The 17,228-nt window shown below is 38.3% G+C and overlaps 2 protein-coding genes across 2 annotated transcripts in view; both read left to right on the top strand.

The window, feature by feature from the left end:
• LOC101850251 (sodium-dependent multivitamin transporter) overlaps nt 1-3,603 on the top strand; it is a gene marked incomplete at its 5' end in the record, with an annotated part of 6,939 nt that extends 3,336 nt beyond the window's left edge. The window contains 1 exon segment of the mRNA XM_005099838.2: nt 1,580-3,603. Within this exon segment, the coding sequence (XP_005099895.2) occupies nt 1,580-1,759 (180 nt within the window).
• Nucleotides 3,604-10,106: 6,503 nt separating this feature from the next.
• Nucleotides 10,107-16,565, top strand: LOC101854090 (mammalian ependymin-related protein 1). The gene is made up of 5 exons (XM_035970155.1): nt 10,107-10,202; nt 11,090-11,214; nt 11,841-11,865; nt 12,417-12,588; nt 15,403-16,565. The coding sequence occupies exons 1-5, from the start codon at nt 10,107-10,109 to the stop codon at nt 15,630-15,632; spliced, it is 648 nt and encodes a 215-aa protein (XP_035826048.1). The 3' UTR covers nt 15,633-16,565.
• The last annotated feature ends 663 nt before the right edge of the window (nt 16,566-17,228 follow it).

Below are 17,228 nucleotides of genomic sequence, written 5' to 3' on the forward strand. Positions count from 1 at the left end.
TGTATGTGTGTGTGTGTGTGTGTGTGTGTGTGTGTGAATTTTACTTGTTGTTGCTTGTTTCAGGGGTTTTTGTTGACTACTTGATATGGCCTTGTTTCAAATGTTTCTGCGATATATTTTTGAAACGTTTTGTACAAGATTTTAAAAAAGAAATTAATGATCTTAATAGGTTTCTGTCTTCTTATTCAAAATTCGTAAAAACTGTGATTTGTTTTTCATACCTGTGTTGCAATTTTCTAAAGTCAAATTCTTTTCTTTAGTTAATCGATATTTGTTTCAAGTTTAATTTTACAGCACACCAATCAATGTTTCCAAATAATACTCACTGTTCAAAAAATCTTAAAAACTGTTTGGATTTTCCTTTTCCTTTCTTATTTTTATTTTGTTTTACACTGTTTTGGGATTTTCTGGTTTCCTTCCTTCCTTCATTCATTCCTACCTTCCTTCATTCTTTCCTTTCTTTCTTTCTTTCTTTCTTTCTTTCTTTCTTTCTTTCTTTCTTTCTTTGGCTTAATGTTTCTCAGATCAATGCAAAACAGAATAGCCTTGCATTTTGCCACAGTTTACAATCTATTTAGAGAATGATAATGTTGAAGGAGTATAACTGACACCGAGGCCACCAGAGACACGCAGGCGCCATAGGAGGCAGTTACTCAGAGCGCCTGTTTTAAAGTCTTCGTTTTGACCCGGCCGGGGATCGAATCGCTGACTTCCCAGTCCTCGGGCGGACGCCTTAGTCACTGAGCCAAAGGGACTTGTTCTTGCACTTATTATCCGGTTAAATGTCACAGACATAACACAGCCGTAAGAAGGATTCTTGCACCTACGGACCGAAAGGCGAAGTTGTGACCTGCCAACACTGCCATGATCTGATGAAACACATTTTTTAAAATCTGCGTATCGACCATCCGTATTATTATGTGTCAAGGCTCCTGAGATTTTTTGTTTTTAACGTGATGCTCGTCAGTCCTCGGACCACCTCAGACCTGTCATTTGGACTTTAGCATGAATTTCCACACAATGAAAAACTCGCTGGCGTCCGCTACCCTTAAGGTCATTTGGCTGATACCTGGTGACGCTAGATATTTTGTCGGAGACTACCATGCAGCCAACGAGTGGATACCGTAAAGGGTGTACTTCTTGAGGACAGTTAGCTGGCGGTTTAGGGGGGCAAATTTACATTAGTTTAAAAAGGACCGTATAACTCGGACGACTGACGGATGGTGAAAACTGACTAAAATATAGGCGTTTCTCTTGATGTTTTCAGCAAAACCTGAGGGATAGCGGGGCTGGTGATATGCCGGAGTCGGTAGTCGGAAGTTCGACTGTATTTGTTTTCTCTTTCTTGTTTTCTTATCTATTTTCTTTCTGTTTAAAAAAAAGCTACAAACGAGGTGCTAGCTTTTGAAAAAAGCAGTTTGAGAATTTTAAGTGTTTAAATCCAGTGAAAGTCAAAACTAAAAGACTTTGACCAGATTCATGCCTCACATTTTCAGCACTGGAAAAGAATATAATATACATGCACATTAATGTTTATTCTGAATCTTAATACCTTCTCCTCGAAACAACTCTATTTCAGCTTTGTGAGACCACGGCAAATGGTACTTATAAAGTGAAAGTGGACGACGACGATTTTGAGATGAATGGCATCATCCCGGCGACCAGAGACGAATATCAGAGCTCAATGTCTAAAGACAACGCGGGGTACGACAGTTCCATGGATTTCCAAGAAGATTCCTCCACAAATACCAAATTGTGAGGCTACTTTAAAGCATGTGTTTTGATGTGAAAACACAAGCTAATGATGATCAATCGGAAGACGACCTCAACGGCAAAGATGATGATGATGATGATGATGATGATGATGATGATGATGATGATGATGATGAGGATGATGATGATGATGGTGATGATGGTGATGATGATGATGGTGATAATAATGATTAAACAATATTGAGTTATGACAAAAGCTCGTAAGGCATGGAAAAATAGAAATGTGTTCCACGGTATAAATCTCAAACTTTTACTTTGTCTTGGTGTTCACAAAGAGCCATTCTTGTCTGAAGTTGGTCTGTAATAATGAATCTCAATCCACTATGGGCTTCCAGTCTTCAAAATTATGTTCTTGAGCAGTTCATTTGTTCTGAATTATAACAAAGTTGCTCGCATTTTAGTATTACGCTGACCTTTGGTAAACAGAGTTTAGGGCAATGTCACATTGTGATATTGGAGACTACATGAGTAAAAACTGAAGTCTTTGCTTGAGGATTTGAAAAGTCTCAGTTTTAAGATTTATGATTTAAGTTTCAAAGAGGATGAACATTTTGTCAGCTTCTTTTGAAGGGAACACTGTTGATTCTATTCCCTTTAAAATGTTGTGTTAGGTTAAATTGGAGGGTCGTGAAACCCTTAAAGGGTATAACACTAAATAACGTGAAGAAAATAAATGGCTATTGCCTTCCCCCTTCAGTCAATAATGTTCTTGAACTAGACACAATAGAGAACGTGGTATATGCAAGGTATAGGAATATTTAGCTGTCCGATAAATAACACCGCGCTCTTTTAAGCAAAGCAGTGCACTCTATCTATTATGAAATCCGTCAGCGAAAAAAAAACCCCTACACATTCCACGAATGGTAGATAAATATTGTATTTTAATGCCATCAATACCACCCGTTTTATTTCATGTACAGGGATGTATTAGAGTTTCGTTTCTACCTATTTGCTTATTGAAGTATCAATTGTTTTCTTTACAATGCCTTTTAAAAATTGTTTTTGAGATGTGTATTCGTAGTCAAAAAGATATCTAAGTTATCATAATTATTGTCGTATCTTATAAAGCTATCAAACTGACTATTATGGTTATATAGTTTCTGTAAGGTAGCTGAAGTTTCTGCATAAGTTCGAGTAACTTTATAACCATTTTTATTTTGTCTTAAATGCTTTTGAAATGTACTGGATTTGATATTAATAAAACTAGAGTCAAGGGACGTTTGACATCACCAATGAAGTAATTTTACTTTCTAAATCTAAATTGTATGCCAAATTGTTCATCATAACAAATACTGTAACCTTTTGCATGAAATTTCATTTTTTTAGATGTGTGTCATGCTAAATGCTTTATGCCACTTGAAGCTTGAAATATTGGAAACTTGGTATTAGCGTTATGCTTTTGAATGGTACAAAGGGAAAACATGACATGTCACTTTTTTCGCTATTTTGAAGTGTGGCGTGTGTTGGAAAGTGTTCACCAACCTCTTCTGCCACATCCATTTGTCCATACCTAACAGCTAATTAGTCACACTATGCTATAGAAAAACGTGAGTCGTCAAGCATTTAATGTTCTCTTCTTGCACCCTTCACTTCATATTGTTGAATAATTAAACTGCCAAAGTTTCTTCACACAAAGAAAAAAGTTCACCTAATGGGGGCTCATCTCTGCAAAGACCTCGGGCAAAAATGGCTCCGCACACGCGTCTAGAGAAATACTGTTTATGGAATAGGATCAAGAGGCCAAAATATTCTACTTGCATATACATATAATTATGATGTTCAGTACTGCACGCATGTTGTCATACAATAAACCTTATTGCTTTTCTACAACGAAGCCTTAGCATTATTTCCTTACTAGAACAGCATTTTAGAAGTACGGATTCTCTTTTTGTATTGTCACAGAAGCAACATGATTACTTTCATTTGGGGTCCAAATGCATGTTGTTGTGTCAAATTGTTACCATATTTTAAGAGGAAATGCATTAAGGGGGGGGGGGCACACCCCCCAAAATCAAAATTCGGCTCAAAATCATGGAATTTGAGTTGTACGCATTTTTAGCTCCCAAAGCCTCTCCTACAACTATTTCAGGGAATAAGAACGCTCAAAAATCGTATTTTTTCCCATACCGGGCATGTTTGTAACCGCCATTTCCTCATAAAATCAGTATTTTATTTTTCTTTATCGGCCGTTTTCTCAAAATGCTACTTTTGTCTATACTTTTTTGAATAACTCCACCATTTTTCATCCAATCTTCATGAAATTTTCACAGAATGAAGAGAAGAGGTAATACAAAAAATTGTTTGTTGAATTTTTGATATATGGAATAGATTTTTGTTGGTGGTGTCTGGAGTGTGGATTTTCACGGATTTTTCGCAAACTTGAATGCTACCTCAGGAAAAAACTCATTAAAAATGTTCTAATTCGATTAAGAAAAAAAACAACAGACATATTTTTAGATCTAATGTTTGTGAACACGCATGCAAAAAAACTAATCAATTTCCATGAGTGATAAGTGCGGTATTCATTACGTAAGACATGTCAATAAAATCCAATATGGCGGCGTATCCATGGAAACGAATTTTTTTTCTCAAATTTGATTGCGGATTTCAAGACTCCGTACTATGCTTGTTATATTGAAATGTGTTAAAATTCGGTCCAGTAATAAGCGAGATAGCCTTCAGGTGTAACACCCCCCCCCTTAATGGGTTAATGAGGGAGAAGTTAGGGCGATGTAATGTGAATAATGAAGATGTATTGCTTGGCAGTGACACCAACACTGAGGATGAGGATGTGACCAAGGAGAAGAAAGAAAGAGGGGGAAGGTTGAAAAAAACACCAACAGGAGAGCCAAGTATTAATATAACACATGATAGCTAGCCTTTGTGGCCAAAAAGAACTCTGGCTTTATCTGTTCGTCTGCACTCTGATTAAGATGGAGCAAAATGTTTAGGACAAAAGTAGCACTGTTGTCGTCCTTCATTGGATATTTCCCAACATTTCAGTGTCATAAATGGGTATGTAAGGGGACTTTCAGTTTCTGAAATGGCTTACAGTTTGGTCTTGGGTAGCGTTCAATTTCAATGCCACCGTCGCCAAACACACAAACAAAAACAATAACAACAACAGCAAAACGTCGGTCGCCTGATAAAACCGTAAATTCCACAAAAGTTCCTAAATCCTTTTCTTGCCTATTTGGATAGTGCTCAGTGAGATACATGTCACTGTAAAACTATGTTCCAATATCTCAACTCAAACGTGTAATCTGACGTAATAAGAAAGCCGTGAATAAACACCCTGCCCTAAAAGTCTCCTGATGAAACCGTGAATCAGCACACCTGTATGGGATTCACGATCTCATCAGTCGGTTTATGACTCTCGGGGCTGACCGTTGGCGCCGTGAACACCTCTTTAGACCATTGAAATAAGGGTGACTGCTTTTAGCAAACACAATGATCGGTCAGTATTCACAGTTTCCAAGCCAAAGATTATACTTTATGATGTAGACTGCATGCGTTTTGCCGGAAAACCTCTCTGCCACATGATTAAATTGTGTGTTTTCTAGATGCAGAACTGATATTGTTTCACAACGACTGTCAAATTCGAATGTGTAATGTGTGTGACCTGCTAGTAGTGGGTTATACAATTTTGATCTTGTTCGTTTGCAAAACAAATAAAAAATAATAACGTAGTCAAGTATAAATTACAAGTATATTTCCGTGTTGTTTACAACCAAAACATGTTTGACACTGATTTGACACCAAAGTTCCCTAACGAGAAAAGCAATTTTGCGAAGCCGAGCAATGTGAACCATTCTGGACATCAAAGAAAGCTGCTGAACGCCCAGCACGGAAATAGTAGAAGTAGAAAAATCAGGCTTCAATGAAAAAAGTGTCATTCAAAGTACACGATGCGTTGGAACAGATCAAATGTGCTTTTTTAACCTTCGAGAGAGAGACAGCGGAGAGAGAGAGAGAGAGAGAGAGAGAGAGAGAGAGAGAGAGAGAGAGAGAGAGAGAGAGAGAGAGAGAGAGAGAGAGAGGGAGGGGGGGCAGCAATAAGCAAAACAAATCAAGAGATGGAACAATTTTTTAAAAACAACGTACTGAAACCCAGATGTGATAGCTCAACCAAATCAAATGACTACTCACTATTAAAAGACAAAGCAATTACAACTATTTTTGTCTTTCTTTGGACTTTGACATGGGGGGACAGGAAGACCTATGTTTATGGTCTTCTCAACACGAAAGAGTATACTTTATTAAGCAAATGCGATACACCAAGCTGAAAGACGCACACTTGTGTTTATTATCTGAAACAGAATGACAAGAAGATCAAAGTTAGCAGGATGTTGATATCTATGAACGGGCTCATCCATTGTAAATTGCTCTAGAAGAGTCGATGCCAGTTTCATCATCGCCTGGCTCACGCCGTACAGACAAACACTTTCCACTATTCGCTGCCCTGGGCTAACTTCTTGATATTTTTCACGTCTTTCCACTTTTCTGTTCACAATTCTCTGCGACTTTTCTACAGGTTCCACACGGCCTTCCCTTGATCGTTACACCTGTTGACTCTAAATTAAATTTTTGTTTGTTATGTAGCTGCCTGATTTCCAAATGATATGCTCAGTCCAATCCTTCTCCACTGCTTTCTTCTGTCTGAAAATGTTCTGCTCATTACTTCCTCATTGGTGACTCTGTCAGTCCATCTGATCCGGTGGAACTTCCTCGGGCATGTGTTAATGACAACCTGGATCCTCCAGAACTGTGTAATAATCGTCAATGCGACCTCGTATGATGCAATCTATTACTTATGACACAAGGCACACTGTGGTTTGATTGCAAATGAAATCACAATTTGTTTGATGGACTCTTTTTCAACGTGCACAAATACATAAAAGGTTATAACAATATATTATTATACAGCTACGGGGGTGTGTGTGTGTGTGTGTGTGTGTGTGTGTGTGTGTGTGTGTGTGTGTGTTTGTGTGTATGTGTGTGTGTATGTGCGTGTGTATGTGTGTGAGTGTGTATTAGCACAAAATTGCATCTATTTCTAATGCTGCGAGTGCCTTTTCCACTAGAGCAAACACCGAAATTGAATACAAATTTTTTTTAGAGGCCACACTCATAATAATATGCAAGTAGAAAGTATGCACGACGTCATTGAGCTGCGGCTTTAAATGAAACACACAAATATACAGCCCACTAGATTATGTTGCCATCTTCAGAACTGCAATTTTTATAATGATATCAACGAAGATCGTGTAAAGTGAAATTTGTGGATCCCATTTTCCTCCATGATTTTGCTAAAATTAGAGTCCACAAAAACTGACAGGTCGGGTAGACAAAAAGAAAACCAAACTGTTAATGCAGTATGAAGCTTCTAATATATATAAGGGGAAATTCTTTTCAAAATGAACTCTAACGAAAAGTGGGAGAGTCTTCTAAAGTCCAGAGACAATGAAAACTTAACAAACAGGTCCCCACCATTGTATCATTCTCGTTACAAATCGCTATGATTAATTTTCAGGATCTGAGAGAAAAAAGAGTTAGAGGGTGATTCACTCATTCACGGGGTAAATAAGTTTTATACAAATCAAGTTCTCAACCTATCCACCACCCACCCCCTCCCACCCCAAACCCAATAAAAACGGATATACACTTACACACAATTCGAGAAAGAAGGATGGAAAGAGAGAAGGCACACAAATGAATTATTATGATTTCATAAATTACATAGAATGTCCCATTCGTTTAATAGTGAGAGATGTTTGTAGTGGAACATATTAATGAATAGCTTTCTTTTTCACTCCGTCTGTAATTTCATACTCAGTTTTAAATGTGTCTTTTAAAAATTGTCTTATAACAGTATTTCGTGCTTTCGTTTATTTTTAAACATACCAGGGCCACAAATAAGAGAAAACACACTGCATCATAACCGTGCATACAACACCGCGTTCCATAAAGCCTACAGATGAAATCGTGAGAATTCACGACCGCATCAGGCGAGATTCGAATACGAAAATCGCGAATCCCACACTTTTTCGAAAAAATGACCATCTACGGTAAAAAAAAAAGTATTACAGTATTATTCTTTTAAGGTAATTGATTAGATTTATCCATTTAGTTTGTGTCTTGAACGCCAAATGACGTAGGAAATCAGTTTTTTTCCCTCTCCGGTAAAATTTGCTTCGTGCGGAATTCACAATTTCATCAGACGACAGACGAAAAACAATAGCTACAAAAACAGCAGCAGCAGCAACATCAACAACAAAACAACAACAACAACAGCAACGACAACAAAAGCCACTACAACAGCTACAGTAAAAACAGCAACGACATCAATAAGAGAACACATCAGAGGCAAATAATGAGAGGATGTCAGTTTTAAAAATGCATTGATTGTGTCTTTGATGTATTGTAGCTACGTTGTCTATACGTTTGGTTTCTGTTTAACGATGATGATGATGATGATGATGATGATGATGATGATGATGATGATGATGATGATGATGATGATGATGATGATGGTGATGATAATGATCAACAATAGCATCGTTTCGCCCTTGTGAGACAACTCGATACATTATGCTGTCGAAATGGTATCATTTGCCTGACAAGGGAATAATATTGGCCTTCAAAACAGTACCAGCAACGTCTTAAACAGACACAGTAGGATCTTTTCAATTTTTTAAGGAATGGCGTTTGAAAATTTAAAATAAAAAGCAGACTTTTTTTTACATGTGCACATTAACTGACAAAGTAGCACATACGCCCACCTATCGATTAAAAAAGCAGCAGTTGACTACCCCTGAGATATATCAAGGGTCACAGAGAAGAAGAAAAAGCTGACAAATGCGGATGAATTGTCAAAGATATAGGTGTGCTTAATCATCCTGTAAACCCTAAATGTATAACCTTTAAAAGAAACAATAAAATGGCAAAAACATTACAGAAAAAGTATTATTATTACGTGCGGATAGGTCCATAATATGACATATAACACACACACACACACACACACACACACACATACACACACACACACACGCACAAACACACACACACACACACACACACACACACACACACACACACACACACACATAAAGAGTAGGTGTCTGTGTATGGGTAGGTGGATGGGTTGGTGGATGTGAAGTACGTATGTCAATAATCTTTGCCCACGATCAGGAGCAAATTCTCATTGATTAAAAAAGAAAAGTTTTCGCTTCGTCTGCTAAAACGTGTAGTAGAAAACGACACACTCCGCTTTATAGTTATTCTTTAACAATATCGATAAGTACGAAATCCCATTGTAATCAGTTCTCTGTGAACAAGAGTTGCACGTACTTGGGAACTCTCATCAATACACGTGGCATTTTGACAAGTTTTATCTGTGATGAAATTGGTGATTAAAACAATCAGGTTTTAGATTCTCGTGTCACTTCGAGCAGTCTCCACAGAATTGAGAGGGATAAAAAGAAACTCAGTTTTATGATGCAGATTGGCCTCAGTCTTGCGGTTGTTTAAATGTAACTCTATGCTGCTAGATATTCTGCAGGTCTTTTCGAAAGCCATATATCGGTATAATACACATTATTTTAGGATCAATGAGAAGAATTAGAGGCAGCCTCCTTGAGTCCGAGCCTAGAACTAGAAGAACAACTCTCCCATCAAAGCATCCCAATGGAGACAAAGAACCAACTCATCAGATCCATCTTCATACCAACTCTCTGCTATCATTACCAAATCTTGACCCACAACAAAGTGCAGAAAAATAAAAAAAACAGTATACAAAATCAAATGTCTTAGAAAAATATTAAACAGCACCAGATGAGAAAGACAAGAACAACGAAGACACCACACACTATGTAAGCGTCAAATCAAGCATGAAATACAAAGAGAGACGACACAATGAGAATGGGGCTCTGACAAACAACATCTGAGACCTGAAACAGTAAATTCTACGGCTTTAAAGCAAAAGAAGGTAAAAAAAAAAGATGGAACGACACAGTCAAAGAGAACAAAAGAGCCCCACTCCTGACCCATGTCCGACAATTGCACCCCACGGTATAAGTGGATAGAAAAAGTAAATAATGCAGTGCTTAAGAGTGACGGTTTAAGACTCATAATCCCTCCTTTAGCATTCCCCATCCATCTTCCTTTCCACTTCCGTGGTTTCCTTATCTAAAAACAAAACAAAAACACGGTAACCTTTATCCCAAATGTAAAATGTCACCCTGAAAGTTGTCTGTCTAACTTAACTGGGACTCAAAAAGTCCTCAATCGAGACGTCACCTTTTGAAGCCATTTGTTCGATCCGTTTCAGAATGTTGAAGCTCCTGCTTTTGGCGGCTTTTGCTGCTGTGTCTTTCGCCTTCCCTTCCGACCCACGTCATCACTGTTTCTCACCCCCTGAGCTCTCGGTAAGTTTGTATTTGGTGACCACAAACGAATAACGATCTAGATCTAGTTCAAGTCTTCAGCTTTCAAGTAACTTCAAGTTAAAAAAACAACCCCAGAGCACTTTGCAAACACTTTGTATTTTCAATTGCGCCCATTGTCATAAAGGGTTTCATGTTTGGGGCTGAGTTCCGATGTTTTGGTTGACAGTATTTAGAGTAATTTATGACAATAGTGCATAATCCATGGTTGAGGCAAAAGTTTAATAGCATTTTCAGACATGTGTCTTCGATGGATCTGCTATTATGATCTTATTTTATTCCATGGCCCCGTTTGTATACACCACCCTCTAAACGTTTATCTTCGTCCAGCTGGAATGGCGTATTTCACTCAACTCACATTGGCCCTGAAAGAAGGGTTGAAGCAGCCCGCCACATACGTTAAATAATCTGAATAGACAGGGGAATGAAAAAGGAGGATCCATCTTCCAATTGATAACTAGAAAATGTTTTTTCGAAAGAGAACAGGTTGTTTTATTTTTTGGGTACACTCCCTTTTAACCATAGATAATGCTTGCACTGGCAAAAAAGGGAAAATAGGTTGAGGGTGATTATAGGGAAACTGAAGACCTAGTAGTTGTCTGGGTATTTATTTTTGTTCTGTGTTTGTTTTTTTAGCTTGCCTTTGTGACATTTCTATTGAACTCTAGGCTTGTACACACACGCACATACACACACACACACACACACACACACACACACACACACACACACACACACACACACTCACACACACACTCACGCGCACATAATACACACTCAATCAAACAAACACACACACACACACACACACACTTCTTTGTCTGCATAACCACTGCCTCCTTTGATATGGTGTTGTGTATTTGTTTCAGTTCAGGGCACACCAGTATAACAGTCAGCTCACCACATTCCGTAGATTTGATGCGGTCTATGATGTCAGGAACCAAAGAGAGGCTGCCTTGGAGGTGGTGGAGAAGTCGGCCGTGCCTGGCAAACAGTGAGTGTTGATCATGGCACTCGTCATTTCAGTAAATTTGCTTTACTGCGGACTTTTTCTTTGTTCAAGGGCTGGGACGTGACATGTTTAATTCGTTTAGCTCTGTTGGGCAACAAAAGAAACTCATTGTTCATATTATTATTATTTTTGTACCCATGCAAGAGTTCAGGGCTTAACTGACAATAAGTTCCTCATCTCACAGCGCTGTAATTGGATTTTTGTAGTCTTGTTTTAAGTTTACAACTGTTTCATCTTGATCTACTTAGCACTTAGAATTATCACTTACCTGACTGTAATACATACCTTTTATTTTGGGTAAACCATAATTTTGAATTTAGCTTGAGAGCCTGCTCTTTTAGATTTAAGAACCAACAAGGGATCTTTAACCTGCGAAACTTCCACACACACCCTTGTGTTTTATCAACAAATAATTGAATTAATATGTTCTTTTCAGAGTACCAATCTTGCTTTAGTGATGAAAAAGTTTGACTAAAGTGAGACCAGATTTTGACTTATATTCTCTGCAGTATAAGAAGCTGGGGTGTAATTTCTCACGTTGCTTACCGGTAGTAACGTGCATCAGATTGTCACTAAGACCATAATAATATCCTTTTTCCATATCTCAGTAACTCCAAGAACCCCACTCCACAGGTCTGCTCTCTCTCTCTCTCTCTCTCTCTCTCTCTCTCTCTCTCTCTCTCTCTCTCTCTCTCTCTCTCTCTCTCTCTCTCTCTCTCTATCTCTCTCCCTCTTTCTCTCTCCATCTATATATCTATATCTATCCATCTATCTATCTATCTATCTATCTATCTATCTATCTATCTATCTATCTATCTATCTATCTATCTATCTATCTATCTATCTATCTCCCTTCCTCTCTCTTTTTATATATTATGTAGAAATATGATTAATATATATACATGTATATAAAAATATATTACATGTGTGTGTCACAATCTCTTTATCTCTCTTTCTCTCTCTCTCTCTCTCTCTCTCTCTCTCTCTCTCTCTCTCTCTCTCTCTCTCTCTCTCTCTCTCTCTCTCTCTCTCCCTCCTTCACCCCCTCTCTCTCTTTCTTTCTCGTTCTCTCTCTCTCTCTCTCTCTCTCTCTCTCTCTCTCTCTCTCTCTCTCTCTCTCTCTCTCTCTCTCTCTCTCTCTCTCTCTCTCTTACACACCTGACACCCTCTTTGCCCGTCCTCAGACACTACTGGATCATCCTTCTCCACGAAGAACACACTGCACCAAGTACAAATTGGGCAAGTTCCACCCGTTCGGGGTGCCCCAAGACGCCATGTTTGAGGCAGAGTTCTACCTCGGAGGCCCAGGAGAATCCATAGACGCTGCTGAATGGTCCGACAGGACAACCCATAAAAGTGAGTATACAGTAAATAGTGTGTGATGAAAGAGAGTCGCATACCTTGAATGCTTTTAGTTAGAGCGTGGTTTGTGATATAGAATCTTAAGCCGACCCCTCAACATTTCAAAAATCGTTTCCTATTTTTATCGTTGAAAACAGATGCTAATGTTATGGGATAGTAGTAAAAGTAAAATCCGAGTATAAATCGATCTTTAAAAATTATTTCACATTTATCCTTCTTGGTCACTTAATTATATTCATAAGAAAAGCTTTTCCCAAAATGGGATCTTATCTAATGACAAAATGCTTGAACACAATTGTAAATGTATATTCTTTTTCTATTCTCCGGGGTTTTTTTTCTAATGGCTTAAGCTTAAATATCTCATCTACTTTATAAGAACGAGGAAAGCCTAAAAATCATAATTTGAAGTTGACCGGCGCTCGGGGTATTCTAACATACCGGTATTATTACAGTAAATGCAAAGGGAACTTTGTAGTCTGTTTTCCTTTATGTTTTTGTTGGGGGTGGGGGGGGCCTCTATCTTGGGGGGGGGGGCGGGGGGGCGGGGGGGGGCTCTAACTTGTGTGGGTCAGGGGCGAGAGTGGGTGATCATATCTACATATGTGTGGCATCATGGTGAAATCAGGCGATCGTGAAAAAAAGAAATCGAAGAATACTGTTTTTACCACTGGTTTGACAGTTTTTATCTAATTTTGTCATTTGGCGTAACACTTTTCATGTCCATTTATGAAGACATTTCTGGGTTGGTTTTACTAAAACAAACTTTGATAAAAGACATTTTTAAAATATGTACATTTGCAGTTTCCAAAGACGCTCGAGCTTTGGAAGTAACCAAACTTTGGCGGCAGTTTTCGAGCTAATTTTACCTCTGACACCAGACGACCCCAATCCTTTACGTTGCAAATATCTTGATTTCTTATAGAGATACGTTGGTATTTCTTTCACATACAACAAAACAAAAGAACAAGCTTTAGGACAATGCCAATAACTCTATATGTCTTAAAATTGACGAGCGCCTGTTTCCACCACGCTGCTACACATATAAAGAATAAGATAAGATAAAATGAGATGAAATGAGATAAGATGAGATGAGATAAGATAAGATAAGATAAAAATAAGATAAAATAAACTGTGCGGGTTTTATCCACCGTGCCCATCCTTCTGCTGGGGTATAGATGTTATGATGTACAGCACACAGCCGGGATCGTTCCTTGCTGACTGATTAGAAGATGGCTACTCCTCCTTAAGTCCCTAGATCATGTCGATGGGAATATAGAACATTTGTGCTTGTAATATTATCAGGGTGTTAGTGGTATTGTCTTCTTCATTGACTGAGTTTTGTTTTTGAAAGAAAAAAAGAATAACAATAATAAATGCAATCTTGAATAGAAGTAGAGACATTGCGTTTGTAGGAGATGGAGTCGCCTAGTAGCACTGGCAAAATGAACAAAAAAACAGCCGCCAAACTTTAGTGATTTCCAAAGCTTGATTGTCCTTAGAAAGGGTAAATTTCACTTGTGAGACTGTAGCTAAAGTAATTTCACACACTATCAAAAACAAATCTTTTAAAATGAAGATAAGAGATTGTTAGTCACAAAACAAATCCATAAGAATTGCCCAACGGTCGAAGAAAATGTCAGTTTCTTGAATTTCATCATTTTGACTCGAGATTAGTCCCACCACCATGACATGCATTTAACTGTTTCTAATGAAGATCACAAGGAAAATCGATGAAAGTCACTTTTCCAGGTTAATAGTAAGTTTAATCAAAATCTCCTGTAAAAACAATAGACATAACAATAGATGGGGACAGAATCGCACAAGTGCACCAATTCAAGTAACAAGGGACAACAATCACAGAAGTGAAAAAGAAGTATACATAAGAACAGCAGCTGCAAAATCAAGATTCAGCAAGATGTACAAACTATTTAAACCAAGGCAAATATCTCCCACTTTAAGAAAGAGAAAATGCTAGAATGCTACATCTACCCCATATTCATGTATGGCGTAGAGACCTTTACTTTGACAAGGAAAGAAGAAAACAAAATACATGCGTTTAAAATGTTGCTCTACCGTAGAATGGCCAGAATAAGTTGGAAAACAAAAAGATAAAGAGGTGTGTTAGAGTCTACGCACAAGACAAACCCTGATGAACAAAATACAATCTAGAAAATTACAATACTAAGGCCACTTAAAAAAGACACGAGACCACTGTGAAAGAGGTGCTTGAGGGAAGGATGTGAGGCAGGAGAGCCAGAGGAAGACAGAGAATAGCATGGATGGACAACACTAGAACATGGACTTGGCCTGAATATGGCAGAATGTGCAACAGCAGCTTCCGACCATGAAAGATGGAGGGTCATTACATGCCAACTTTTGAGTCAGAGATGACACTTCCAGGTATCCAGTTAGTAAGTTAAATGTTAAGGTAAAGACACACAAAACTATGAACGGATTTTTCCAAATCTTTGTCTTTGGGTTTTTTCTTTGTTTGTTTGCGTGGTTGTTGTTGTTGTTTTGTTTGTTGTTTTATTTTTGCAATCGCTTTTTAAAAAGGACATAAGCCTCAGAACAGGGCATATTTTGTCAATAGAAAGTAAACTATGGAACCTATTCTACTTGTCTGTCTATGCTACTTCTCTGCCTGTCTACTAGGTTAGAAGCATCACAGACGGCGTATGTCCTCAGGATCCACCTCAAAGAAAACTGTGTGCCCAACGTTAACGCAATAAGCCAACATGTTCGTGTTTGTCAATTTGATCATTTAGCTTCTTATGTTGCCTTCAATTCAAAGTATTTTTTCTTCAGGAGAAGAATGGCTCGGCGTGTTCACAAAGGGAAACTGCTACCCCATCCACACCTTCCTGCGCAACAACCACAAGAACCACACCCTGACCACAGACTTCTATGACATGACGAAAGGTATCAACAGACCCGAGCTCTTCGAGCCACCTCCCGAATGTTTCAAGAGCCCAGAGACAGAAGAGGAGATGAGCGACATCAGCAGAGAATTTTACAGCATTTTCTTGCGGAAATAAAATAAGAACTGTTATGTAGGTCCTCCACACATGCTTGTGTATGTGTACATCGAGTTTAGTTAGTCCGTTCTGTGGCTATTTTATAAATACAAAACAATTTTTTTGTTCAAGCCTCTGATTGGTGAACCTTTTAAAAACAGTTCAAATTACCCCGACTGCATCTCGGAAATCCATTCTAAAGAGCGTCAACTACATCAGCTATTACTTTTTTTTTCTTTGGAATTCGCTGATCCCATTTATAAAATAACCAGTTTCTTTTTTAATTTATACAGAGTATTGTTTAGGTTTAGATGATAAACGCGACAAAGATATCCAACTGCCAACATTAAGGATAGGAGGGCGAAATAGTTTTCTCCTTTTTAATCGGTTGCTCTTAAGTTCACCTTTCCATCTGTGTCAATCCATCTACATGCTAGAACTTGACTTTCTTTCAGTCGTCAAACCTACTCTTTGGTTGGATCAGCTATCACTTGCTCGTTTCTTACAATCTTTCACCTCACCCATCTCATCTCCCCCGAACTTTTCTCTCTTCTACTTTTTTCTCAAAACTTTTCGAATGCTCCATTACCGGTAGTTCAGCTTGTATGCTATTTTACTGCGGTGCAAGAGACCAAAGTTTGAATGTTCGCAACAGTTTTTCCAAGCTTTGGATATTTGGAGAGTTTAAAGACTTTCGGAGGCGGGTGTTATCAGATATTAGCATACAAATTCGATTATTCAGTTTCTAAGATATATTTTAAGAGATGGAAAACTGAATCACAGTGTCGTACTCGTGTGTTTAGCAGTTTGGTTAATTAAATGTCTGCAGAAGGATTTTTGGGTGTTTTGTACAGCATTGGATGACAGAAGTAAATGTTTTAATTATAGCAAAACGTTTGTATGAGTTATGGTAAATGAGAAAAGGTAAGTACGGATCAAAATAAAACTTTTAAAGAAAGTTTTCAACGTCTATTCTTGTCTTTATTTAGAAACTGGGGACTGACTGAAAAATAGTTATTGTGTTTGCTCTTGTGGGTGAGTTTGATCCTTTTTCGGTACAGGAAGAAACTATTCTTTCCAAAAGACAATCAATGACACTCAAAGGGGAAACGTTTTTCTACACTATTAAGGTCAGCTGAGAGAGGGTACCTCTGCGCAACCATCAAGGGAAGAAGGACCGTGCAAAGTAGGTGGAGAACCATCAAACAATTTTCAAACATTCTGAGTTCGAGAATTACCTTATTATGGATTCTACCAGTGTGCCAATAGAGCACGTGTGTATGTTCTCTTGTGTACATGCACACGTGTGTTTGTGTGTACATGTGTGTTTGTGTGTGCAGGTGCACATTTGTGTCTGTGTGTATATGTGTTTGTAGGTACATGTGTGTTTGTGTGTGCAGGTGCACATTTGTGTCTGTGTGTATATGTGTTTGTGTGTACATGTGTGTTTGTGTGTGCAGGTGCACATCTGTGTCTGTGTGTATATGTGTTTGTAGGTACATGTGTGTTTGTGTGTGCAGGTGCACATTTGTGTCTGTGTGTATATGTGTTTGTAGGTACATGTGAACGGGTATAAGGCCGAGTCACCAACATGATTTTTTCCCCGTGCGTGAATGC

This window comes from Aplysia californica, unplaced genomic scaffold, assembly GCF_000002075.1.
Source record: "Aplysia californica isolate F4 #8 unplaced genomic scaffold, AplCal3.0 scaffold00227, whole genome shotgun sequence".
Classification (NCBI taxonomy): domain Eukaryota; kingdom Metazoa; phylum Mollusca; class Gastropoda; order Aplysiida; family Aplysiidae; genus Aplysia; species Aplysia californica.